A 27,827-nucleotide genomic window follows, 5' to 3' on the forward strand; every position below is an offset into this window, starting at 1 on the left:
AGTAGTCAAGAAAAGAATTCATCATACTAGTTTTTATTCTGGATAGAAAGTCTACTTGGAAAGCATCCGCTTGCTTACACATCATTGTACATTTGAAGTAATTATTTGGCCAAGGAAACAAGGAGTGGGTGCTTCAAAACACTTTAAAATTACTCTTTGAATTGCATATATGCAAGTCTTTTTAAACTGATTGCTGTTGGCTGTTTTTTCCTCTCATTGCTATTAGCAACTAAAGCTTTGAATTTAAATTATCTTACATATTGATTTAGTGTTAGCTGAAAATATAAAGAAAGAAAAAAATCTGTAGTGTATAAGTGATACAGAGGGCATTTGCATTTTATGGATTCCATTAGATTTGTGTGATTATCTTACATTGTAATTAGTGATGTCACGCTAGCAGTTGTAGTCACTCTTTTTGTGTGATACATTTTTAACGCCTACAGAGCAACATTCATCAGTCCACCTATGGTAAAAGCCTAGCGATAATGACTGAAGCTCAGTTGTCTACCACCATTATTGAGAATCCAGAGATGCTCAAGTATCAACAGAGACAGCAACAGCAGCAGGTGGAGCAGAAGAACGTGTCAATTAGGGAAGCATCTGGGACTGCGGCAGCAGCTCCCAAGGTGGCAAGCATGGTTAATGGGGAGAGTTTGGAGGACATTAGAAAGGTAGGTGTTCTTAGATAATCACTTTATAGTGTCAGGTACTGAGCTGATAAATACCAAACTGCTTATGATAAAACCAATTTCTGCTTCCTTATTTATGTGGAATGGCACCTTTCAACCCATGAATGGTCCAGGTGACGTTACTGAGACATGTTGAAAAGTTAAAATGCTTTTAAGCAGAAGACTGTGGAAAAAGGCTTGTGGGCATTTCTGTGATGGGTGCTAAGTTTTTGGTGCACAGAAAAGAGACCAAGTAACAGTCAGAGTATGGAACTGTACTTCAGTTGCTCAGTGGAGGAGGTTGAAAGCATTATTTAATTCTCTGCTAAACAGAACACATCTTTTAACGAAGGATTCAATGTGCACAGATGAGAAGGTTTTGGGCTTGACTTTCTCGTGTGGAGAGCAGATTACATTCTCCGTAAATGCCTTTTCTACAAGTGGATAGATCCAGAATTGGAAATGTGTGTGTTTAAATTAAAAAGAATGTATGTTATGGTACAGCCTGAGAGCAGTAATCAGAATCAGAAGTCTATTGTACTTTGTACTATATGAAATTCTACTTAAAAAACACCTACTATTGGCCAAAAAAAAGTTGTGGTATTAAAACACACTTCTACTAATAAAAATGTAGACTGATCCTATGCAATAATAGCATAGTTCAAAGACAATATGGAAAAATTTTTAACACATTTTTAATTGACGAGCATCTTTCATCTAATATACCTATTCTTGTCAGTCAGGAAAAGAAAAAAAGCATTTCCTATTTATCAGAAATGATGATGAAATATATTTCCCAACAGAATCTCTTAAAAAAGCAAGTTGAAACACGAACAGCAGATGGTCGGAGAAGGATCACACCTCTCTGCATAGCTCAGCTGGACACTGGGTATGTTTGGAAGCTGGCTTTAAAATACTTTACCTTTGGGGTTTTTTTTTTCATTCCCTGGTGCAAACTGAGAATTCTGATTTATTTTAATCTTATGGCACTTTAAAGCACTCACTGGAAATACCTTGTGTATATGTACGGAATTTGGTTTCAACCTATGTTCTCTTAGCTACAGCATCTCATTTCTAATAAATAAGGCTAACTGTCATTATCTACCATTATAGGTGAGTGAACAATACTTTCGTGTATTGCAGGTTTGTGTCTACATTAATTCTGGCTTTAGTGTCCTTTGTATATGAGAATGACTCTGGAAAGTTAGGCGTTGGTGGCTTATTTAGGTTGTATGTGAACATCGACATGTGGAAAAGGGAAGAATGGAATAAGTAGTTTAGTTAAATTAACTATTTTTCAATTATTTTTAAAGTGTTTTTAAGAAATATTTTTGTTGTTTTTCTTAGGGATTTTTCTACAGCATTTTTCAATAGCATCCCAATATCTGGATCTCTGTCTGGCTCAATGATGTCTTCTCAAAGTAACCAGCAGCTCATGTCATTAGATTCTAACGCAGCAAATTCCCTTAATACTTCAAAGCCTTCTGTAGAGCCAACAGCAGCCAGTATAAAACCAACAGATGATGCAGCCAATAAAGATGGGTCAGTATTTGCAGTTTTGTTTTTCACTTACATGACTGTGTTTAGTTTTTAATTCTTGTTTCCAGTTCTGTAATCAAGCAACTATTAAACTGGTTTCCTTTACTGCAAAACTTCAAGAATCTAACATTCCTGAAAACACCAAGATTTTATTAGTATTTGGTTACTTTAAGTAGTGATAAATCAGTAATTAATAAACCCATATGCATAGTTCTGGAAATGAACTTCAGTGCAATGAGGTATGCAATTGATTGCCAATGCTTTATCAAATTGACTTGCTTATAGATCATTGGGGTGCTATTAGTAAATAATATAATTTTTTCTAGCAGTGGAAGTAATGAAGCCTGTTTGTCATCAAATTGTGTCCTGTAGATCTCTTCAAAGATGATGATACTTCTTCCCTGTATACAACCCCATCTAAGCACAGTGACATTGACTTGTCAATGTATATATGCTGATTGGCTACTATGTCTTTCAAATTAATTCTGAAACAACTAAATTTTACTTGCTTTTCTCTTGGTGGTGACGCTGACTTGGTTTCTTCTCAGTGTGTGTTTATAGCATTTGCCAGAACACAATGTCATTGGAACCTCTACTACTCCATTAAATTTAGTTGAAATTGGCCACAGAATAAATGAGTGGGTAGAGTCTGAGAAACGATTGACAGGTGAAACTATTAAGTCCCTTTTCTTTGGAAACTGCACTTCTAACAGCTTTTTAGTACAAATATCAGTTATCTTAGAGCCATTGTTTCTTTCAATTCATTCTCTGAATGAATTGAAAAATCTTTAAAGTAAACAGCTATTCAAATATCAGATCCCTGGAATGCTTTAGTGTGGGGAAAACACATTCCTTTGCCTTAGGGTTATGCTTGGAAAGGCCTAATAATTAGTTTGGATTCTTCAGCAACAAAATCAAAACCTGGCATGAATTATTTCAGCCCATATTATTTGATGGATAAACAGTGGAGTATAATCTTGTAATGGAAAGTATTTTGTAGCCTGAACAAGGGGTAAAACAGGGAACCCCATTATCATTTGAAATAGTGATTCTTTCCCTTTAGGTATGTAAGTACCAGCTGAAAGTATCATTTCATTCCTGAATTAAAAATACATGATGAGTGAATTGGGGTCTTTTAATCTAGATATATCTATGTGGCCACGTGAAGCTCTTAGCTCTGAGATGTATCGTAAACAGCTTTTGAGAGTAGGCAAAGCTTGCAAGATACTGCTGTGTGAAAGGGGGAAAATGCATATCCGATCTCATGTATGTACTTGAGTGGACAGTTTTCAGTATGGTTTCTAGCCAGTATAATGAATGCTAGCTAGTTGTTATGAGCAGTGCAGGTTACCAATACTAGATTTCTTTCAATCCTTCTTTTCCTGTCTCTTTTATTGACAGTGTAAATGCTACCTCTGCCTCAACTGCTCCTCCTGCATCGTCTTCGTCTGTGTTGACAACTCCATCCAAGATTGAACCTATGAAAGCATTTGATTCTAGATTTACAGAACGATCCAAAGCCACCTCAGGGACTGCTGTTGTAACAAATACAAATCAGACTGTTGTGGACAGGTAAGACATAGCCGGGGTGGTGGAGGGGATGTGGAATTTAAAAAAAAAAAAGATGGTGGAGAGTTGAAAAGCTAATTCTGTGATGTAGATGTCATGGTGCTGGCTCTTACACAATAGGAAGGAAGGAGACAGCTGAAAAAAAGGTGAATTGTTTGCTGGCATTATTCCTTTGTACCTGGCATTTGGGATCAAAAAGACTCTTCAAAATATTCTGAGTTAAAACCTTTGTTACAAAAGGCTGTGTGTGCTCATGCCTCCACGTGTGGCTGCATGCATCTGTGCTCTTTTTAAAGACAAAAATAGCCAGCCTGTATCTCTGTACAAGAGTGAGATTTACTTCAAGATAAATTGCCGTACTTCAAGATAAATTACCATACACATCTGCAGACGGCCTATCGTTGTAATAGTGGCAGTTGTATTTCAGTTTTATGCCTTGAAGGCCTGCAGAGAGGATGCTTTGATTTTAAGGTGTTTTGGCTCTGGATCCACATGATTTTAAAAAACAGAAGAAAGCTCTTGTATTTGTGACAGTGTGTTATGGTATAAGTATTCCTGCTTCACCAAAACCAACAGCAGAAAAAATGGCAGTCTTGAGAAAGAAGTATGGAGTTCCCCAACTTACTGTCAATAGAATGTGCGTTTTACTGAATACTTTGATATTTTTATGTCAAAGGGTTTAACCATATGATGCAGAAGAAAGATGTATTAAATTACTCTCATAATTGCTTCTAATGTGTCAGTAAAGTATGGGTAAGTGTATTGCTTGGCATAATTCAGATGCCAGAGAAAAATGGTTTGGATTATGCAAGATGCTTCTAGGAAGCTGAGTGATTATGGAGTAAGTGGCAAAACATTGTTGGGAGTTAATAACCAGCTGTTGGAAGGAATGGCAAGAGTGATTAAATGACCTGTTTTAGGGTAGAATCGTTAACAAAAGAGAACACAGGGATTTGTGCTTTGTCTTCGTTAGTTATATTGTGTTCCTGAAATGGAAAATGGAGCAGTGAGGTCATTTGTGTTTTGCAGATATGCACCTTTCTTACAGTAGTTAGAACTAAACAGGACAACTTTTGGGGATAGGCAACAGAATTACAAATGAAGTTCTTCATGAGTAAGCAGGAAGTTTAATGTCTGTTGGAGGGAAAAAGACAAACTACTCTTACACCTTGCAAAGTGCTGAATTATTAGTATCAACCCAGGGAAAGAGATCTGGTTGTAATTGAAACTGAATGCTAAAATAAAGTTATTTACACTTTATCCAGTTGCTAACTGTTAGTTTGATTGATATCTTTTTTTAAAGGAAAGAATGTCTGATCAGCTTACATATATATTGCACGTTGTACTTCTGCAAAGTATTGGCCATACCTCTTCGGCTTCCTTCTCTTGCCTTAATGTGTTTTGAAATATACTCAAACAAGGCTAAAAATCTATCTTCTTTCCTACAAGAATGTAGTGCGTAGGATATGTGGCAGCTTTTGGAATAGCTTATGTAAAATTTGAATATTTTTTTTTTTTCTTTCTCAGACTGAAGGATCAGAATTTAATTAAAGACAATAAGCCCAAGGATATCCTGGAGAGCAGCAGTGACAGTGAAGAGAAGATACCAGCTGCTAAACCACTCAGTGCACCTAAACGGAAACTGGAACTTGAGGGAGAAACAGTAGAAAAGAAGAAAAAAGGAAGGCCTCGAAAAGACTCCAGACTTGTACCAGTAACTTTAACCGTTCAGGTGAAATAAATAAGATTCATTGTGGTTTTCAATGTTTCATTTAATAAAGCCAGTCCTGTGTTGACTTCTTTCATCAAGTCAAGGAAACATGAGTAGTATCAGTCCCTCAGAATTTTAGCCAGCCCTCTTCCTTGCGTTTAAAATCATTCTTTTTAAAAATGAAAATCACAAAAAGCAGATGCACGTGGTGTGGCAAATGTGTCCATCCTTAATACAAATATGCAGCTACATACTAAACGGTACCAGCATGCTAAGCAGTAATAGCCTGCCAAATGACTGTACAAAATGAAATGCCATCAGTTTTTGGTGTTCTTTGATGGAGAGTGGCCCAAGCATAATCGTGACTTCGTTATGATGACTTAAATGATAATGAATTTCATCAGAACCACAAAGTAGTAAGTTGCATTAGTTTCCATCATTTTAAGGCATACAGATCCCCCTCTGTTTTCAGTATTCAGATCTTAGCTTTTCTATGCATTATATCAGAATTTCCATTAATTAGTTGCAGCTGAAAAGGAGGGGGCAGTATAAAACCCCCCCCCCATCTCGTTTGGTTTAGGTTTTTAATTTTGAGAAGCTATATTAAATAATTTGTATTTATAAAACTAATTAAAAAAGATTAATATTTGCAATTAATGCCAAAAAATAGGCATTAATTGGAATAAAAACCAAATCAATCCAAATCACAGAATATTTGTTTTATCTCTTAATGGAAAAAATTAACCACTTTTGCAATTTTATTTTTTTTTCAGTCCCCAGCTACGCTGGCCTCTGAGAAGGATGCTGCTTGCATCTCTGCACCAGCATTAGCACTAAAACTGCCAACCCCAATCCCACAGAAATCGTTTACTTTGCAAGTAAGTGGACTATAAGGGGGGAAAAAAGCTTAATACTAAAAAAAACCACTTTTTTTTTTGACATTCTTAGATTATTGATATCCTTTGATAATTTAACATATGTTATGAATATGAACGTATGTCCATTTGTTCAAGCAAGCAAGATGGTATTCTTCAGGTTTGAAGAATATGTCTATGTAAGTTATGGCAAATCAGCTAAAAATAGGGCACTTCTGAACTAGCTAAACTTCAAAGAGGAATACCTCTGGTTCGTTAGTCCCTCCTCCTGGTTAACCAAAGTATTTTGTAAAGATAAGAGTCTCTGATGGGAATACTTGCTGCACTGTTATTACAGTTGTGTTGGTAGTACACTGCTGAAGGGAAAAAATAAGAGCTCTCTGGAGGTGCTCTAGATCTGAAGAAACTAGCAAATAGTATCACTTTAGGTATTTATGAAATAATTTTTCTGCGTGTTTAGGCTGTGGTAGTCTGGTTCTAATTGCAATATTGTAGGGAGACTGGGCACATCTAGACTTGATCTGGTGCCCTTAATTAAGAAGTGCAGACTAGCACTACCTTTCTTCATTCTTACGCTCCTAATACAAAGAAATTATTTATGTTCTAGCCAAGACTGATTTTCAGAGGTCTGCTTTAGTATGTAAAGAGGACCTGCAAGAAAGTTGGAGAGCAGCTTTTTACAAGGGCATGTAGTGATAGGAGAAGGGGGAATGGCTTTAAACTGAAAGAGGGTAGATTTAGATTAGATATTAGGAAGAAATTCTTTACTGTGAGGGTGGTGGGACACTGGCACAGGCTGGCCAAAGCAGCTGTGGGTGCCCCTATCCAGGCAGTGCTCAAGGCCAGGCTGGATGGGGCTCTGAGCAGCCTGGGCTAGTGGAGGGTATCCCTGAACAGGGCAGGGGGCTTGGAACTAGGTGATCTTTGAAGTCCTTTCCAACCCAAACCATTCTATCATTCTTTTGAAGTATCACAGTATATTTTGAAGCCACTTTAAAAAGCATTGTTTTGGCTTTAACACTAGTTGCTGCTTTGAGTAGTTCTTTTCCTCTTCCAAAAAATATTTTATTTTTTGTATTTCAGATAAGTTCAGATCCATCAATGTACCTTGAAGTGGAAAATGAAATGACCACAGTGGGAGGTTCAAAGTTGAGCAGGTTAAAGTGTAATCGAGAAGGAAAGGAATGGGAGACAGTCCTCACTAGTCGAATTCTCACTGCAGCAGGAAGCTGGTAAGAGAGTATATTTTGGAGGAAGAGGGTCCTGAAGGCCAGAAAACATTTTGGATTACAAAAGTACACTTTATGAAAAGTTAATTACACATAAACCCTCATATTTACAAATAAGTAGAGGCTTGAAAGATATTTTTATCTATTTATGGATCACTTCTAGTAGGGATTTTTGTGATTCTTTGTGTTTGGCTCAAATGTCCTATTTCTCTTTCAGCTAACCTGGTCTAATAAATTGATGCTCTTCAACTCTCACCCGGTGGAGTTTTTCTCACTTATTTCTCTTGGCTACTGCTATTTGCTGGTTTTATCACTCCTCATTGTAATTTTTACACAGTCTTTCATAATAAATGTTTTGTGGATAAAAATATGTACTGCTTTTAGTCTTAAGACCAGTTTCACATCAAGCATTAGCTCTATGCAGTCTTAAAGCATCACAGATTCTCATTAGCCAGTTACAACTGTTTTCCTGCGTATTTACATTTCTCCTTTAAATTTCTTCATTAACGTTGACTAAATCATGGTAAGTGATAGTTGTTCAAGTGTTAACTTTTAAAGAATGAAAAATCTGTAACAGGATGTTTTGTGACATAGAAGTATTTTCCTGAATGTTTTGCTGGGTTTTTTCCTCTTTATTTTTTTCAACTTTGCTTAGTTCCACCTCAGAGTTTAAATTGAAAGTATATTTCTGAAGCCTGAGCCATGTCCAGATTTAGAAAAGAAGCAAAGATTTCAAAGCTAAATACAAGTACAGGCCTGAAGAAGAGCTTGTGTATACCTAAAAGCTTTACTGATATTTACGCCCCTTGATCTAATCAAAGATACTATCTCTGCCTGCAAACCTTCTCTTGCCTGTCTCCTTAGACCATCATAATTTTAATCAAATTAAGGAGGCATGGAATGCACTTATATATGTATATATACACACACATACATATATATATATATATAAAATCTGTCTAGTTTTTGACCTTTCCTTTTGATGCCCAGCATTTTTTTTTTAAAGCTGTAATAGCTGCCTTTTGGGGAATTAGCCCCAGTTATATGATAAGAAATCAGTCTGATTTTGTTACTTGCATTTGACAAAATGTCAATGTTGGTTTGTGTTTTTGTGTTGTTTTTTTTTTAGTGAGATTGTAAGTGTAGCCTGTGAGAAACGAACATTGTCGGTATTTTCAGCTTGTGGTCGTCGCCTTCTTCCTCCTATAATACTGAATACACCCATTTCCACCCTACATTGCACAGGTTCTTACATCATGGCTCTCACCACTGCTGCTACGCTCTCTGTTTGGTAAGTACCACATTAGGCTGCAGCAGCTGGCTGGGCTGATATTTATAGGTAACCTCAGTTTTGTCAGTGCATTCCTGTTGGAACTGAGGCTTAAACCACATGAGGTCTGAACAAAAATCCACTTTTGGATATAACACGAAGAGTTTACTGGGCAGGATTTGAATCCTGTTTCTTCTGTGTTGTAGGACAGTCCATAATTCTAGAAGAAAGAAAAAGGATCAGCTAGAAGTTACTAATTTAAACAACTCCCTAGGATAGACTTGTCATGCATATCGAATGGATTAAAACCAGGGGCAGGAGAAATGCAGATACTTGCAACTTCTGTCATACTTAGCTAATAAAGTACAGAGTTTCAGAGTTAGAAGTACTCTAGCTATCTCCAAGATACCAAGATAAAAATGGCTGTAACTTGTCTACAGTTGTTGAATTCAATCTAATGTCTCATGCAAGTCAGAGCTCCTAAAGGATCTTTAGTGTTTGCTTAGCTGTAATGAGGTTTCCTGATAAAGAGCTATGAAAGTTGTTCTCTGCTGCTGACTTTTGTCTTCATGTCAGGGTTCTGAGTTTGCCAAAATAATTTTGTCAAAGAAGTGAAGAAAATGTTCAAAAAAAACCCCCAGTCAAACTCACTCCCAAAATACCCCCTCTCTGTCATGAATATTCAAGAGGTGCTTTTGTTAAATGATTTTGGAGCTTTCAGTTGTTTGTAAACTGCAGGCTTGTCCTTTTGTATTTTTCAGGGATGTTCACAAGCAGACAGCCATTGTTAGAGATGAGTCTTTGCAAACAATATTTTCAGGTAATAAAAAAGTCATTTAGTTAACAACCTTTGAGCCCACCTGTACTATTTAGTGCCATTTATGAATATGCTGAAATTTTACAGAACCTGAAAAGCTGAAACAATTTCCCTTTTGTTATTGTGTAATAAAGGGAAGACATTGACAATGTTGAAATACTCTAGAAATAACTGAGATGAGAGTATCAGTGGGTAACAGACTTGTACAAGATTCTGTAGCTTATTACACTCTGGGTTGCTTTTGAATTCAGTGCTCTGTGTGTGTTCAAATTCAGTGTTGTGAAGATCACAGAATAAATATGTAAATCTGCTATTACAGCAGTTTCCCTGTACTTTGCATGTTTTAATACTTTAACGATGAACAACAACTGATTATCTTCCAATTCGTTATTTCAAAATCTTCAGTTTCTGTCATTGCCAGTATCTGGCACAACACGAATTAACAAAAAAGCAGTGTCTTGGGGCATACTGGCTTCTATTGTAGCTTTCTTTCATCCAAACAGTATGAATCAAAGCTACCTGGAGAAGTAGTTGTACTAGCAGTTTACAGATACCTTCATTAGAAGTTACATGCACAAATGCTGGGCCTGGAATATGCTGGGAAATGAGAGACTCCAGCTGTCCCAGTTATACTATGTTCTTAGAGAGCACACTTTTCTAAGTATGCTGGCTTTTAGGATTTTAACTTAATGGTGAGTTCTTCTCACCAATGAAGATAAAGGCTTCATGGGTTACAGAAGATATGGCAAAATTGCTGAAGATTGCCCCTAGATAGGGAGAATGTTTCCAGTTAAGCCCGTATTCTGTGTCAATTGCAGCATCAAGATTGATAATGTATTTTGCAGAAGTGGTTTTAATGCTGCTGCACTGAGCCTGGTGTTTACCGTCATTATCTTGTGTCTTGACCTTCTACCAGTGCTCGAGGATAACAGTGGGCCTTTTTCTGTTGGTTGCTATGACTGATAATTTATGGTGGATAGCATTTTTTACCATTATAGATGTTATGCAGGACTCCAAAAGAAATACTTTGGTCTGATTTGACTTGCAGGAAGTGATGCCACTGTCTCTCAGATCTTGCTGACTCAGCATGGTATACCTGTAATGAGCATGTCCGATGGCAAGGCTTACTGTTTTAATCCTTCTCTTTCTACATGGTAAGTTATATATTATTTCCGGCTTTTACAGCTTAGCTGAACTGATGTGCTTTCTGCTTTACTGTTTCACTCCATATTTTGAAGGGTAGTCTGAGTAGGATTGCATGCCAGGCTTAGTTTTGCTTTAGTTTGTTATTGTATGTCTAGGCTTTATTATATTATGATTTGTTATGTTTAAATTAGATTTTAAATATGAAAAAGTTAAACCTCAGCTACTTTATCACTCTTTCCTACGTGATACGTAATCTTTATTAACAGACACAAACATGTACGTCAGTTGAATCTGTCAAGCAGTTGGCAATGACTGAAGATAACCTAGCCTTACAATTCACTTTTTAAATGTAAAAGAATGCAGTTCTGGAAAATTTGTCAAACAACTTGGTATTGTTGGGAGTTTAAACACGTCAAAATTGTTTTGCTCAGTTTCCAGAGAAAATAAGATGTGTGCACTACAGTCCTGAACGTGTATGTGCCTGACTTTGTCAATCCTGTTCACTCCTTAATATCTTTTTTGGATCTGATGACCAGTCAAGTTTGAGGAGAGCTCTTTGTCTCCAAGACGTAAAAGTTTAATGAAGATAGTAAGTCAGGTAGGGGAGGAGGGCAGAAATGATTCTGCCTCAGAGAATTCCTGTGGAAGAGTCATTACTGATGTCCTAAACACAAGGAAAGGCTACATAAGAGGCTCTGCCTTAGTAATTATCAAATATGCTTTCCCCATGGATTCTCTTACTTCTATTAGGGCGTAAGTTCCCATAAAATATTTTCTATGCTTAAATTGTTTACAGTATCTTTCCAAAACAGATTCTTTGTTGTCTTTCAAAGGGAAAAAAACATGTCGCAGTCTTAATATAATTGTTGTACTTAGTTTAATGAGCATGCTTGATGAAAGGGCTTATTGTTTTAACCCCTCCTTAGAATAATTGTTATTAGTCAACTGCTTGGTGTGAATCCTTTGGAAGAGAAAGAACACCTTATTTGTTCTTTGGATAAACTGAGAAATTATGCAGAAATTTTCCCAGACAATAAGGAGCAAAAGACAGGCTCACAGCCCTAATTCTGAATTTGCTGTCATTACTTAGTTTGTATAACAGCTTTGGAAGTGTTTAAAAGAGCAATCCCTTTAGTCATCATACAAATTTGAACATGGGATTTAAAATATTTGTGCCATTTTACCTCTGAGCAGTCTGGAGGTCCAAGCTTAGCATTTTATTTGAGCCACTGATTCTCTTGGCATCTCAAACCAGTGAAAATGATATCCTTGGTTAGGTGTGGAAATGGCAGCTGTGGCTGTCAGCTCCCTCTGTGTGAAGGAATAGCAGTAATGTATGGGAAAGATTGTCAACATGTGTGATCTGTGGTGACTTGTCTGCTGGGTGGTGGGACCTGACATGAGGTAAAATAAAGTTCTTAACAAGAAAGTCATTGCCCATGTTCACTCTAGTCTTCATCTGGGACATGACTTGTTGTTAGATGTAAAATTACAAGTGGAAAGTTTATTTCCTTCAAAACTAATGCTTACTTATATTATACAATTAACATTGTAAACTTTGGGAGTGGAAGGGACACTTCTGTGACAGCACAAGCAGATTTGGACATGGAGTGGCAACGGTTGGTGTCTGTGGAATTCCTGAGCATCTTGGTGACTTTTTTGGGGGGTATCTCTGAAAATGCAAGTCAAGGAAGAACAGAGCTCGATCCCCTGATATCACTGCCTACTCTCCTCAGACTTGGTTTTGTTTGTTCTTTTTCAGGAATCTTGTTTCTGACAAACAGGACTCTCTAGCACAATGTGCAGACTTCAGGAATAGTTTACCATCCCAAGAAGCCATGCTGTGTTCTGGGCCCTTAGCTGTAATACAGGGACGAACATCAAAGTATGCACTTACTTGCTTCATTTGATCAGCATGTTTTTTTTTCCCCCCCCCCCATTATTTATTCATGTGATTGAATCAGTGCCTAATGGCTCTGAAACGATCAGTAGCTCATATAGTATGGTTTTGCTGGTTTTAAACCTTTGCACATTTATACTCTTACCTTAATGTTATTTTGAGATTGTTTAGGGGGCAGGAAAGCATGCTCTAAACTCAATCATTTTAAGCCTCCTCTTTATTGGATGAGTAAAGTATTTGATGATTCTGTACATGTAGTATTTTGATTAGCTAAGCTGAATTTCTTACATTTTACATTTTAATTTTTAGTTTACCAGCTTTTTAGAGTAGGCCTACAAATCTTGAGCAGCTCAGTTGTCCTCAAGGGATCTATTTAATGAAGTCTTTGAGAAAGTTGAGTGATTAGTCATCTAATGCATATTTTTAACATCTGAAGATATCATGAGGGAATTGTGTGAGCCAGAGCAGACTCCTGTAGGTAATTTAGTAGCCCATCCTCACCTGGATTTGAATTAGATTTCACAGGCAGATTTCTGTGCTATTTCTGTCCTTCACCTCTGAGTTCAGTTTTTTTGGTGAGAGAAACTGTAGAGTTGAACGACTTTATAGCTGTTCTTTTGGTATGGAGGGGGATTAATTGGGAAAAATATTTGAAATACAAACAAACAACACTTTGAGAGAGAGAAAATACCAGACTGAAAAATTAGCATTTTTTTCCAAAAGGAAATAATTGGCTACTTTTGTCAAATGAGCCTTCTGATGACAACACATTTATTTGCAAGAAATCTTTTAAATGCTTCAAGCTAACCTTTGTATCTTGTTTGTTTTGTGATGTTCACCTGTGAGGGGCAAAGAAAGGTAAAGGCAGTCATCTTAATTGGCTATAAATGTTTAGGAGCACTTGGTCACTGGTAAGCATGTGTTTTTAAAAAGATGATGATTTTTAAAGATGAAAAGAACAGCAGAAAACCTTATGGTAGGCCTTGATGCTTGTAAATGGCCCACTGGAGGGGGAAGGCAGTTTGCTATGAGGTGCTACCTTTGTCATTAAACCTTGATTTCTGCAAGCGCTAGGTGCCTCTGAAAGATGAGTGTAGAATAGCTTGTACTACAAAAATATGTGTTTCTTAAACTAGTATCTGATTCTATGGCTGGCATGTTAATTTTTTGGTTTTGTAGTTCAGGAAGGCAAGCGGCAAGATTGTTCTCCATGCCTCATTTAGTGCAACAAGAAACAACACTTGCATACCTGGAGAACCAGATAGCAGCAGCACTTATGTTACAGTCCAGTCATGAATATCGCCACTGGCTCCTTATCTATGCACGGTACCTAGTTAATGAAGGTGAGACATGCCATGCTGTGTTACTTCTTTGCAACTCTGATGTACTTTTAAGAAATGTTCTGTTCGTGTCATGTATATGTATGATTGCACTTAAGTCTCCTTCTAGCACTTGGCTTCTAGACTCAGTGTTTACTTAAAACCAAAACAAACTGCTGAAGTCCGTTTGTTTCAGTAGTCCCCAGTATTTGGGAATCCTATTTTGGCACACTGAGGAAACAGTGCCACCTGCGGACTTCAGCAATAGCCATTGCATTGTGAAACGGTGCAGTGGTCTGTCAGGCGTATCGTATTGTATGCGTTATCTGGCAGCAAATGCAGATGTTTCAGAGGAACCAGCAGCACCTTGTAAAATACATAACATTCCTCAGGCAACTGACAATGGCTGCCTGATGTGAAATGGAAGAGTTGCTTGGTCTATGACACATACCAGACCACATAAAACTGCAGCAAATTTGCTTGTTGCTTGCACTTTTTAACATCCTAAAATTTCAACAGCCTGTACTGTGAGCTTCACAGGTTAAATTCTGTGAGGAAGGAAACCCACAAGAAAGGTTGCTTGTGTCTGTTTTATATTTGAATATGCTATATCTCTATGCTGTTATGTTAAATAAGGTTAACCAACTGACTTTTTGCTTCTTGGATTCTAAAGAATCTCTTGTATCTCTGCTTGTCTGCATTCCAAATTTAGTAGTTCCCATTGTATTAATTCAGCCTTATTCCTCACCATGTATAATCATTTTACACAGATGGAAGCAAAATGGTTCGTGTTGGGCCACCTAATAGGTGTTGGCAGAATTAAAATTGAGCTCATTAATTCTTGCCTTTTGACCCGTACCTTATTTAACAAGAGAGCCTGATGAGCTGCCTATGATTTCTCTCTGTGCTTCCCCAGCTGAAATTAAAATGTTCATCTTAGGTCATATGTTAGAGAGATGGTTTTACTTTTAAAAGTCTTCACTAATTGAGAACCTCTCTATTATATGTGCAGGGTTCATCTTGCACTGCACAAATGTCACTGTCTTGCATGTGTGTATGCACTGGATGTCACTGCAAATTCTGCTTTGTCATGTGTCTATGAACTGTTTCACTACTTTTCTAGGTCTGCTAAATTTTTAAAATTGCACATCCTATTTTGACCCATTATTCCTATGATGAATTTCAACACTTAATGAATTCTAATCCATTAAAATATTCAATTTGTTACACCTTGATTGGCAAGTTACTCTTGAACAGATGACTTTGTTACTTGTAAGGGAATTCCCCCCCCCCCGATCTTTGGGTGAATAAAGCTGGCCTGGAAACTGTGTAGTTTTACTGAAGGTTTTCTTTTTTTTTCCTTCTTCTTTAATTTGTGTGTATTAATTGAATCCATTTTATTTTTGTGAAAGGCTCTTTTGCTAAAGGGTTTGAGAGATCTGTTCTGATTTAGTAATACTTAAATGTTTCGGAAGGATGTCTGATTTTATTTTTTGTACTACTGTCTCATTTTTCCAAATTCATATATTGCTATTAAATGCAACCTAACAACTTTTCCCCTTTGTTGGTTTTCATCTTGTGGCTTTCCAACTCTTGTGATATCTCTATTAGTTATTTGGCTGTTCAAGTCTGTCAGTTTTCCAATGGCGCTTTTTTTTTTTTTTTAAATGCTGGTATTTTTATGTGGGAGGTGGGAGTGAAGTTGAGATCAGGGCAGTTCTTAAAACAAATTGGAGTAACTAGTTTTTCTCCCTATTGTAGATCACCTTTAGTAGTGTTTTTGGTTTTGAGAACTTAAATTGAACCCTTTGGAACTCCTAAAATAAATCCTTTACAAACCATCTTATCTTTCCAAAGATTTGCTGTTAGAAGAATAATATACTTTTTTTCAGAAACCAATGGTTTTGGCTTTATTTTATTCTACATACTTGTAACTCCTTCCTGAATGTTGTCAGTTATATTGTGGAGTGGTTATATATAGTGAGATGCTTATGAATGTGATTTTATTTCTGATAATATTCAGGGTTTGAATATCGTTTGCGAGAATTATGCAAGGATTTACTGGGTCCGGTCCATTACTCAGCTGGAAGTCAGTGGGAATCAACAGTTATGGTAAGTCCTGGTAACAGTTTAATGAAGAATGAGGAAGAGTTTCCTATGAAAATTACAGGACATGGGTAGACAATAGAACTTCACATATGATTAAACTTAGTGGCAAAAAAGCAATTGCACATTATTTTTGCTGACCTGGAATCCTTTCCGTACTCTGCTCTAATCTCATAAGCAGGCTTCCTCCCGTGGCATTTGTATTTATTTCATGTGAAACTGTAGGCAAATGTTTATTGCCACAGTCCCAGCTCTGCTCCCTCTGCATGGTGCTCAAGACAGCACCAGAGTTGCATGTTCAGGTCTCCATGTTCTTCAGACAGCAACTCTGAAATAGTGACACGCCAATTAAATGTCTTCCCTTCTCAGAGCACGCCTGGAGTCTGTAAGTGCAAAGTCTGCACCAGCATCATGAGAATGTAAATGTAAAGATGGTTTTTATTCTGCGAGTCATGTAAGCAGAGTGAGAACATAAGACACACAGCTCTCTCCAGGCAGGAAAAAAGGGCATGAATCTTAAACAGCTTTATGGAATATATTCATGATATCAAGTATACATTCTGAGGATGCTTTTGTGGTTTTTTTGTGCAGGGTTTACGAAAGAGAGAACTATTGAAAGAGCTTCTTCCTGTTATTGGACAGAACCTCCGCTTCCAGAGGCTTTTCACAGAATATCAAGAGCAGCTAGACATCTTGAGAGACAAGTAGCATTTCCCCAGATTTTCCCTGCGGGGCCTGGTCCGAGAGAAACTGCTGAACAGCATTAACCAGAGACAGAAGAGGAGCAAGAGCCAGTCAGTAGGGACACTCCTGAAGAGGGCAGTGCCCTAAGGGTCCCAGATGCTTCAGGAGTGACCTGCTTTAGTTTTTGAGGAAGCTCACAAGTGGATTCATGAAAATGAGTGGATGAGCTAGACTGTTTCCCAAGTGAAACCTAACGATCGAAGCTGTGGCCTCTGTTTCTATGGAAAGTCATGGATATGTACTTCAGGGGGGTCCTTTTGGATCTGGATCTCATTTTAATATCAAAACTAGCTGAGAACTGTTTGTGGGGTTTCTTGGATGTCCTGTGAAAAGCACAGTACTTCAGAGTACACTGAACAGCATATTTAACCCTGTTTAGGGTTTTTGCCTGAGGATTTATTGAGGCTCAACACTATATTAAATTAGATGAATGAGCCACGTAAAAAGAAATTTCATAAATATTAAGGTATTATGCAGCCAATAGACTCTTTCCTGTGAATATAATAATAATAATAAGAGGCTGTTCTAACACATGGACTATTTTTGTACTAGAATTTGCTAACTTGTAATATGGAATTTTATTTGGCCGATAATCGGGCTATCTCTACAAAGTCATCTTGTAGGAAATGTAACGCTAATTACAAAAGCTATGTTTCAAAATAATTCTACCAAATTAATGTCATCATCTGGTTTTTAATTTTTAAATGTTTGTAAAAGGCATTTTGGGGGGAGGGGGATGGATACGATGGGGTGGCTCTTTTTTGTAAGTACAAAAATAAATGAACATTGCATTGGTTTAAAAAACAAAAAGCAAAACGACGGTCTTGAATTATTACAAAGGGCACAGGCATCTCCAGAAATGTCAACGCAGGCTGAATCATGTTCAAGTGTCTAGGAATAAATAATACTGTCTGGGTGATCTTTCCTCTGAAAGCGTGATTGGACAAGTACTTGTGATCTCCCTAGACCAGCTACATTGTTTTGTCTTGGAGCCACATCTCAGCTGAGGGAGCAGGAGCTGTGTGGGAGCACTCCTAAAATTGGGCAACACAGAGCAAGACAGGCTCCCCTGACTGATGCCAAAAGTGGTCAGCACTGCAACAAGAAATGAGCTTCATGCAGTTATGGCAGTGTTCCTTGGGTGGCATTTCATAATAACAAAATAGTGCTGGCAGCCTGCCAGCAGTTCACTTGTGGAGTGCTTTTGGAATTCCACTGAAACAAAGTCAATCAACTTGTTTTCTTCCCCAGTGTATGTTTGGTGCTGGGAAAGAAGCAAGTGTATGTGTTGGTTCATTCCATGAACTAACTATTCAAGTGTGCCTCAATTTATTGCCTGCCTTTGAAATGGTTTTGAGTAAGAAAATTAGTACTGAAATGATTAAGTGTATTTAAACGCTTGCAAAAGAGCAGTTTCTCCCCTAACCTTCTAGCAGAAACACTATCCTTTGCCTTCAGGTAGGACGACTAGCTCTGCTACTGTGGATTTTGGCTGAAGGGGGCTGACCCTTTTCAGAGAGGTGGCTCTGTGATTGTATGGTTGTCAGGACCCTGGAGGGGGAGGATGTGTTCTCTGAGGCACTTGGAAGGTTTTGTTGCCTCCTGTATTCAACTGCCAGGCACGATGGACACCAGATTACTACTTTGTACAGCAATCTTGTGTGCACACCAACTGAAACATCTTGAAGAGCAATAAAAACAACTGATTTGGCAGCAATTCTTCAGTATGGCATCAGCGAGTTCAACCAGCAGTGGGAAATGTGTAGTGACAACACGGTTTGATTTGGCACGTACCTGGTGGGGAAAGTGAAGGTGGTAAGGAGAGACGTCCATGTTCCCCTCACTTCCAGGCTGAAAAGATGCAATTAGGAGGGGCATCTACAACCTGAGCAGGTGGTGCCCATCTTGTGCTTGTGTATGCAGGCAAGCAGCCCTTAAAATAGGAGATAGACACTCTTCTGGGGAAAAGGTGTCTGGTCCAAAGCTTGGTGAAGTCAGTGAGAATCCAGCTATCAGCTTATGTGGATTTTGACTCTTGACTGCTGGGTGTAGGCAGCTGCCAGGTGGGTGGTATAACAAGGGTGGCTCTGGAGGCATTGGGCAGGTGAAGGCCCGCAGAGAGGTGGCCCTTTGCTCCTGCCAAAGGTAAGGCGTGTGGATTGCGGCCATCCTCTGTTCGGCCTTGTGTTCATATCTGTCTGGAAATTAATGCTGTTTAATAGGATTTAAAGGTAATTAGCTAAGGGCAAATCAGTTCTTTGTCATTAAGTCTTTGAAGAGATGCTGAAGTACTTTTCCTGAAGAGCTATCCCCATATGGGGCACTGTAGGTTCTTCCACGCATTGTTTTCTTGGAATGCTCTGTTGCTGCTCAATGGGCCAGGAATATTACAATTTTTAAATTCCATGCAACTAAATAGATTTAAATGAAGATGAGCTTTTCTGAAGCTGGATCTCTGTTAGCGCCTTCTGCGTCGCTGTCTCCCCTCGGGCCGGCCCGGAACGCCGCCCGCCGCCCGTGTTTCCGTGGCGCGGCGTTTCGCGGCGCACCCACACCGGAAGGAGGCCGCGGCCGCCGCCGGTGGGGCGCAGGAGGCGCGGCGGTGTCCCGGGAGACGCGTCGCTGAGGCCCCCGCGCCGGGCCGCCGGGGCCAAGCCGCCACCATGGGGAAGAGGCAGCACCAGAAGGACAAGATGTGAGCGGAGCTGTGCGCGGGGGGCGCTTCGGAGCCTGCGGGAGTGCGCGGACACGCGGGGCGTGGGGAGGGTACGGGTGCGCTGGGGCGGCGTGTGAGTGATCCCGCTCTGTCGGCAGGTACATCACGTGCGCGGAGTACACGCAGTTCTACGGGGGCAAGAAAGCAGGTAAGGGGGCGAGGGGGCCTCCCCTAGGCTCAAGCGGCTCCCCTGAGTTCGGGAGGTTTGCCTCGGCTCAGACGACTTCCCTCAGCTCGAGGAGCTTCCCTCAGCTCGAGGAGCTCCCCTCAGCTCAGACGACTTCCCTCAGCTCGAGGGGCTCCCCTCAGTTCAGGAGGCTTCCCTCAGTTTGGGGGACTCCCCTCAGCTCAGGCGACTCCCATTGGCTCGGGGGGCTCCCCTCAGCGCAGGCGACTTCCCTTGGCTCAGGGGCCTCCCTACAGCTCGGGGGACTCCCCTCGGCTCGGGGGGCTCCCCTCAGCTCAGGAGACTTTCCTCAGTTCGGGGGGCTCCCCTCAGATCAGGTGACTGCCCTCGGCTCAAGGAGATCCCCTCAGCTCAGGCAACTTCCCTCAGTTTGGGGGGCTCCCCTCAGGTCAGATGACTTCTCTCGGTTCAGGGGGCTCCCCTCAGTTCAGGGGGCTCCCCTCAGTTCAGGGGCTGCCCTCAGCTTAGGTGAGTTACCTCAGTTCGAGGGGCTCACCTCAGATCAGGCGACTCCCCTCGGCTCTGGGGTGGCTTCCGGAGCACCCTGTGCCCTGGCCCTGCTGCTGGGCCATGCCACCCGGGCCTGGCCCTCAGCCCATCGCGACTAGGGCAGAAGCTTGAGGTTTCCCGCCCCGCTGAGCCGCTGCCTTCGGCTGGCCCGTGCATTGATCATCAGATTTAAATTCGGTGCTGTCAGAGCTCTGTTTTGATTTTTTTTCTGATGGTTGGGTTTGAGTTGAGGAGCTACTTGTGCTCAGCTGAAGTCCAGTTTGAGTTACAGTTTTGCAAGGTTTAGTGTGTTTTTCCTTGTCATCAGTAAATTGCCACCATGCATATGGCAAAATGGAACTTTAAGCTGTCTGTTTGTTACCTAAAACACCATGTATTTAGTCAAATTCTGTTGTGGCTTTTTTTTTTCCTCCCCATAAACAGACCTTCCGCGAACTAATTTTAGACGTTTATCATTTGATCACTGCAGGTAAGACAACAAAATTACATTATTAAATTACATTATTACATTATCAGACTGTTGACACTGAACCATTACTGAAGCAGTGTTTTTCTGAGGTAGTTACTTTCACAGACTTGTGCCTGCTAGGATGGTAATGCAGCAAGAAAAAACTCAATAAAAACAAAACAATATCTGTCCTTACCATGATTAGTATCTGCAGAGATTGGATCCGATGGTTAAAAGAATTCACAAGTGATAAAGTAATTCAGAACAATTATCATGTACATTCCTGTCTCTTGAATCTACATAATTGGGTCTTGAATCTACTTTTCTCTGCTCAGAATATGTTTGGTTGTTCATTTATCTTTCTGGGGCAGTAATTAAATAGATTGAAGAAATATTTATGCTGATTTTTTGTGTTCAGTGTTTACTGCTTGGAGTGCTGGAGTGAAAGAGGGGAGTTAGTAGAGGTGGGTTAGATATCCTCTTGTAAATTGAATAGTTGCAGAAGTTACAGTCCATATCTACAAACTACTGCTGCTTGGCTAAAAGCTGGCTGGATTATGGAAGCATCCCTAACAGGGATGATGAATGTGATTGCCAGTCACTCCCTAGCCCACTTCAGTGCAAAGAGAGTGAGTGTTTTTGCTTGAACAGAGTTTTGTGCTGGTGGAGCCCAACATGGCAATGGAAGCAGGCTGGGGAGTATTAAAGCATCCCCTGGCTCTATGTCTGTGAGTGCTGACAGCTATGTATTGCTGAACTGCACCAGTTTCTTTCATGGATTTTGCTGTTAACCTAATTTATGTAGAATCAGGTAGTGGGTACTGGCAGCCACTCAATGTTTTCATTGGTGTAGGCCTTGCTCTAATGTGCAAGTGAATCAGCAAAATGTTATTTGCTTCTGTCATCATGATTTCCAGCTGATTTTGTTAAAAAGAATGTGCACTTTTTTTCTAGTTTGTCTCTGCAGCCCTTTGAATACCCAGTTTGCACACCAGATGGGACAGTCTTCGACATACTGTAAGTTACTCTCTGTATTTAGCTTTATTTTTGTGTTGCTGAACTGGTTACAGCTGTGTAATCATCATTTGGTGTTAGCAAGTTGGCAAAAATAATCATGCCCATCAGTAGAGGTTTCTGATGGTGCTTGTTGCTTATTACTTTATCCCTTCTCTTTTCAGGAGCATTGTTCCTTGGATAAAGAAATATGGAACCAATCCAATCACAGGAGAAGTAAGTAATGATGGGGGAATTCACATGATGTCTCTGCTTTCCATATGCTCGGTTTCCTATTTAATGTGTGGGAGAAACAAAAACGCTTTCACTAAAGCAAAAAGAGTTGAATGGGAGTGATATTTTGAAGTATGATATTTGTGAGATCAGCTGTGTTCACATTAATGTTGAGATTTACTAGGGATCTCTTTTTTTAGCTTAAAAAAAAAGCAGGGGGGGCTTCTGGATTTGACACCCGATATCCCCCCACTGTCATCCTGCTAAATGATCTTTGTAGTAGAAAATAATCAGCCTTGGACTGCATGTGTGGAAGAAAGAGGAGAGGGGAGTTTTGCCCCCCTCCCCCTTTTTTTTTTATTAGATTGTAAATTGTATGGCAAAGGAAATGTGCAGCTCATTTATATAAACTCCTAGGGTAAGTTGCCTTTCTTAAACGTGTGGCACAATTAAAATCTGTATAGATGGGAATGCGAGCTCTTGTTACCACTAGTGCTGACTGGTTGTTGACGGAAAAGACTCTGTACTGCTGCCTCGTATAGGCAGAATTGTAGTCCATACAGGGCAAGGTGTTGGCAAGCAGTGGTGTTTCCTAACAAAAAGGATGTTTTGCTTTATGCAGGTTAGAGACATTATTAGATGATATTACGCATGGTAAGCTTAAGATGTAAAATCTTTTGAGTTATCTTGACAATATATATTAGAATGTTTCTGACCTGCCTCTGTCATGGATTTCACGCTATGATCAGCACCTTGGTGTTTTTTCTCCACCTGTTTTGTGCATAAATTATATTTATGAAGAGGTTACTTTCTGTAGTAGTGTGAAGTTGTAAAGCACTGAATGAATACGAAGTACTGGAAATATTTCCTTGTTGGTATTACATTTTTTTCTGGTATGTTAGAAGAGAGTGCATTGTTTGTGAGGGTGTAGAGGAAAATTTTAAACAGAAATTGTTGCTCGAGCTACTGAAACTTGTCTTACTTCTATGTACAGTTACTTTCTGGACCATTAGGTGGCAGCCATTGCACAGGGTTGGTGGTTGGTTTGCAGATGGCTCTCTGGTATGAGGTTACCTTTGAAACATCTTGTGTTTGATTAAAGATTTTCCCAGCAGACAGATACGAGGAGAGGCTAAATACAGATGCAGTATTCCAAACTAAACACGAACAGGCTGTTTGAGACTTAATATCTTCAGTTACAGCGAACTGCAGGTGTGTTTGTGTGATGGACAGATGATTGAAGGTTTTTCTTCACACATGAGGAGGCCAATGTATTGTTGAGTAGGAATGGAATTGCAGCTATTTCGCTTGTTTTCACCAGCCTCTCACCACCTTGCTGCTGTGTGCATTGGTTGGGAGTTTTGGGGTGTTGCCAGATCAATTTTTTTTTCACTCAGAGCACCTCCATGACACCTGTTCTCAGATTGTGAACTGTGATGGGGTTTAAAATTACTTTGGGTAAATGTTAAGCAAGAAATGCAATGTATCTGGTGGTCTTGTGAAATACAGGGAAAGGGAGATTGGGCAGAATATACTTGGCAAACCGTAAATGCTTAAATGAAGTTGGACTTTGAGGTCTGTTAGTTTACCCAGACTTGTGCTTCTGTAGTTGATCTGCAGTGCACCTCCAGCTCTCCCTAGCATGTGTCCCCTTTTGCTCTGTTTGGGGAGCCCTTTCTTCTTTTATTCAGTGGTGGACTTGTACTGTGCAGCACTCTCCTCCACAGGACAAAGGTGTTCCAGACCACTTGGAAGAAAAAGGAGATGCTTGCTCTCCAGAACAGCATACAGCCCTGTGGGGTTGAAGGGAGTGTCATAATTTAGCCAGTGTTTCCCAGAGGGCTAGCTCTGGTTTTCAGAAGCGGGGGGAGGATGGTGTTAGGCAGGAAGGGGATGGGGGTGGTGGGACAAGGCAGGGTAGGTGGCAGAGGAAATCGGTGAGTTGAGCTTGTGCATCTCTAGACTATACTGCCCTCTATTTAATTTATCATTGTGTGTGCGCCTTCTGTTACTTGTACAGCTTGCTTGTTGTACGAACCAGAAAATATTTTCTGTAATGAGTTGGTGACTTACAGAAATTGAAGACTCTAGATTTGTTTAAAAAGGAGTTGAGCCACATTAGCTGCAGTGCTGTGTTTTGTATGGTAGCTTATGAAGTTATTTTGTGCAGATTGATGGTTTGTCTTGGTAATGAGGATCTGGAGAATTTTTCCATATTTTTGTCCTGAAGTTAAAAATTATGATGAAATCCTTTGTGGCTTGTACTTCTGTTGTTATGGTTTGCTACAGGCCAAACATTTTAGAGAAGTCAATAGGCTACTTGGAAATGGTGCTGCTCATGGTGCACTCTCAATACTCACTAAATCTGTCTAGCTGTGTTATTTCTGATGCAGACCCCTCAGTGGAGAGCTGGAGAGCCTTGCATCATTGACATATTTATCTTCATGGTGCTCCCAGAGGTAGGGCTGTGCTAGTCTTTTCGTAACTGGATGTTTGTGAACTGATCTACAAATGACTTCTCTGATTCTTCTGAATCCTAAACTATTGGACCAGCCTTCCCTTTTAAAGAAATTTTGAAATGCCAAGATCACAGTTATTCTTTGATGGCTTAAATATTTAAAAATTTGTTTGCTTTCCTTTCCTGTACTTCCTTGTTGTTTATTGTTTATTTTTTCTTGCTTTTCTGAATATTCTCCTGAGGTGCAGCATGGACACCAATAAGAAACAAGTCACCATTGAACTTGTCTAGAGTTTCTCATGAGCTATTCCAGAAAGTAACTTTAGATTTATTGCCTGCCCACCACCCCTTTTAAGAATGCATCGGGATAAAAAATACTTCTCTTACTACAGCAATAATTTTGGAAGAAACAGTACATCTCTTGCAGCCAATTACAGCCTGTCAGATGGTATTGGCTCGCTTACTTTTTTTGTCAGATTTGTCAGGACACTGCCTAGCTCATGTTTACACTAAAATTGCATAAAATAAAGAGGAAAGTCATAGTTAGCTCATTCCTTTACTAGGAACTGCAGTTTGGCTTCTTACGCTTGCAGATAGTTGCAAGCTTGCCAGAATGTTTCATATAGCAGTGATATGACAGCCCTAACCAGCATGCCCACACAAGTCAGCCAGCTGGGCTCAGGAGTACCTGTTTCCAAGAAGTGAGATTGGTCAGAGCATGTCTGGTTTGTTGGAATCTCAAATATGAACAGATGATAGATCAGTGTACCTTTTGACAGGAATTTCAAGGAAATTGTTCTTTGTTGCATGAGTATGTTATATGTGGACTCAGATATTTTTCTTTGCATTGTAATGTGTCTGATGTAAATGCCTATTTTTCCACTCTGGTCAGTGACATTCTGACTGCCTGTAGGCAGGCCAGGCTGTTGTGGTTGTACTTCAGCCCCATTCAAGGCACTGTAAACTTGGGCAAGTATCTCTCTTCCCCTGTCTCAGAAGTAGCTGTGGTCTGTCCTCTGGTCCCCCTTTTCTGTGGGTATTTTTTTCTTTCAGACAGTTGAAATGCAGTTCATCTCTGCCGTTTACTTCAAAGGCTTTGGTCCAAAGTCAATTTTGTGACTGTTTTAAGTGCATCTACTTTTAAACTCATATAGAGTGCTCACCTCTGTGAATTCTTTCTGCACTGCTTGGAGCAAACTAAAATCCATGTGTCTGCTGATCCTGCATAACCTGGAGAGGCAGCCCTCATGTTAAGGGCCACGTGCAGCTGTGCAGTTGGTGCGTATGCATGTTTTGAAGGGCAAACAGGATTCAGTCAAGTTAATTCAGCTTGGGCTTAACATACGCCTGAGTCAGGTTAAGAGACCTGAAGATGCTGTGTGGTGGCTGTATGAGCCTAGCAGTCACATTCCTGTTCCGAATGAGGCAGAGCACAGTTTGTGTTGTGCCCTGTCTCATGCAAGGTTATGATCCAGACCTACAGTCCAGAGAGCACTTTTTCTTAAGTGTCTCAAGATTTTAGCTTCTTACTAGGTTAAATAGGAAAATTTTTATAAATTCTGAGGATTTTGGGGGATGTTGGGGAAGGTTGGGCAGCCTCTGAAGATAACTGTAAAAAGGAGTCTGGGGCATATAAAGAAGTAGTAGAAGTCAGAGCCACTGACATGGAAAATGAGGAGTAACTTTGGAGTTGGAAGGCTGAAAATCTCTGACTTTTCCCGGTAGGACATCTGCTGCCTTAAAAGAGAGTGCTGTACCCAAAGTTTTGCTCTGTGTACAAGGTAAATATTTGCTGTTGTTCTGCCATACTCTTAATCCTGTGTTTACCAAATAAAAATGACTTGGGGTGAGATTATGACTGATATGATCAAATAATTGCAGCAGTACAGGTGCCTGTCTCATGTAGTGAGCCTGTCTGATCCATGCTTTGAAAGCACCCAGGGACGCACATCTTACACCTGCAATGCCTTGCAGCTGTGACAGAGCATGTAGCAGACACCTCGTCCTTCTGGCACTGCTCACATAGGAATGTCAGCAGTGCCTTTTTTTTTTAATCATTTGTTTGAAGTAAGGATGGTGCTTGCCTGAATAATTACAGGCACTTTCAAAACCAGTAACTTCTTACCCTCAAAAGAAAAAATTGCAGCCAAATCTGTTATTTCAAAACTTTGGAAAGTAATTCTCAAATACTTTTCTTAAATGTGTTTATTAGCCAATTCCTCTCTAAAATGCTGGTGGCTATTGTTACTTCATTTTATTGTGAAAGCATGGTTTCTTTTCCGTTTGACCAACTAGATTTCAGTCTCATAGAAATCAGTTGCTGGTCTTGCAGTGAGAGAGGCTTGCTAATCAGGTTGATGAAGATTAGGTTGATGGAGAGAATATGGAGAAGATTACTTTTTTATTGCTGAATTTATTGAGCTCCCTTTAAAAATGAACAACCAACTTTACAGCACTTTTGTTCCCTCCCCCCCCCCAAAAAAAAAAAAAAAAAAATCTTTGGCTGCCTAAATAAGGGAAATCCTGCCTGAAAAGGATGCAGAAATTAGAGCAAAGTGAAACTTCCTTAAACATAAAAGTGTTTTTACCATGTATGTATTTTGAAAGCACAGACATAGAAGCACTAATTGTTTCTTCACCAGAAAAGTGAACATAATGACAAAGAAGGCTTAGGTTTTGGGGTGTTTTTCCTATGCAATATTCTGAATAAAGCATGTCAGGAGTGTGGGAAATACCAGCTACTGTAGGAACAGGTCTTAAAAGTACAGGTTAAGTGCCAGCCAATGCTTTACAGTTCACTACAAATGTCTCTCCACCTCTGTCAAATGATCAGTGCAGGGCCCATATGTATCAAGAATGGATTCCTGTCAAGTGGGTTGCATGAGCTTCAGCTGTTGCTGGTGTTAAGATCAAGGTCACAAAACTCATCCAACACGGAGTTGAGTGGAATGGGTCTCTGGGCTGAAAAGGGGAGAGGACAAGTTCAAGGTTCACATAACCGAATTGGCTAAATCAACAGTGACTATGGGCTTTTAACTCAGTTCATATGGTCTGTGTGGTAATTTACTGCAGCTTGCTGCTTTAATTGTGTTATTCCAGGTGTGTTTCTAGATAATGAGCAGCAAATAATGGTTGTCATCAGACAAGGATCTGTGGTTTGAAGGTGACCTCTTTCATGCCAGTGTAGCAGTAGCTGCTGTTGGAATACGTTGTCAGGAAAATGTAATAGCTGTAGATAATGTTCACTGTGATGCATTTCAGAGTGCTTGTCTAGACCTTTCTGCATCATGGTGGTAATACTACCTTAGGATGTTGATGGTCTTCTAAAGATGACACACTGCAGCAGGATTCAGATTTTCCTTGTGACTTTTCATCTTTTTCTCTTGAA

The 27,827-nt window shown here is 39.8% G+C and overlaps 2 protein-coding genes across 2 annotated transcripts in view; both read left to right on the forward strand.

Annotated features, from left to right (window-relative positions):
• HIRA (histone cell cycle regulator) overlaps positions 1 to 17,575 on the forward strand; it is a 38,148-nt gene extending 20,573 nt beyond the window's left edge. Inside the window, exons 12-25 of the mRNA XM_080373934.1 lie at positions 444 to 671; positions 1,472 to 1,557; positions 2,016 to 2,210; positions 3,609 to 3,779; positions 5,304 to 5,508; positions 6,261 to 6,365; positions 7,446 to 7,594; positions 8,721 to 8,882; positions 9,623 to 9,681; positions 10,727 to 10,832; positions 12,587 to 12,709; positions 13,904 to 14,067; positions 16,067 to 16,155; positions 16,741 to 17,575. Of these exons, the coding sequence (XP_080230060.1) occupies positions 444 to 671; positions 1,472 to 1,557; positions 2,016 to 2,210; positions 3,609 to 3,779; positions 5,304 to 5,508; positions 6,261 to 6,365; positions 7,446 to 7,594; positions 8,721 to 8,882; positions 9,623 to 9,681; positions 10,727 to 10,832; positions 12,587 to 12,709; positions 13,904 to 14,067; positions 16,067 to 16,155; positions 16,741 to 16,857 (1,959 nt within the window). The 3' untranslated portion in view covers positions 16,858 to 17,575. The remainder of the gene's footprint in view (positions 1 to 443; positions 672 to 1,471; positions 1,558 to 2,015; positions 2,211 to 3,608; positions 3,780 to 5,303; positions 5,509 to 6,260; positions 6,366 to 7,445; positions 7,595 to 8,720; positions 8,883 to 9,622; positions 9,682 to 10,726; positions 10,833 to 12,586; positions 12,710 to 13,903; positions 14,068 to 16,066; positions 16,156 to 16,740) is intronic.
• A 1,856-nt stretch (positions 17,576 to 19,431) lies between these two features.
• PPIL2 (peptidylprolyl isomerase like 2) overlaps positions 19,432 to 27,827 on the forward strand; it is a 72,251-nt gene continuing 63,855 nt past the window's right edge. The window contains exons 1-5 of the mRNA XM_080373964.1: positions 19,432 to 19,588; positions 19,708 to 19,757; positions 20,730 to 20,775; positions 21,709 to 21,771; positions 21,933 to 21,984. Coding sequence (XP_080230090.1) covers positions 19,557 to 19,588; positions 19,708 to 19,757; positions 20,730 to 20,775; positions 21,709 to 21,771; positions 21,933 to 21,984 — 243 coding nt within the window. The 5' untranslated portion in view covers positions 19,432 to 19,556. The remainder of the gene's footprint in view (positions 19,589 to 19,707; positions 19,758 to 20,729; positions 20,776 to 21,708; positions 21,772 to 21,932; positions 21,985 to 27,827) is intronic.

Source organism: Falco punctatus (genome assembly GCF_963210335.1).
Source record: "Falco punctatus genome assembly, chromosome: 1".
NCBI lineage: Eukaryota > Metazoa > Chordata > Aves > Falconiformes > Falconidae > Falco > Falco punctatus.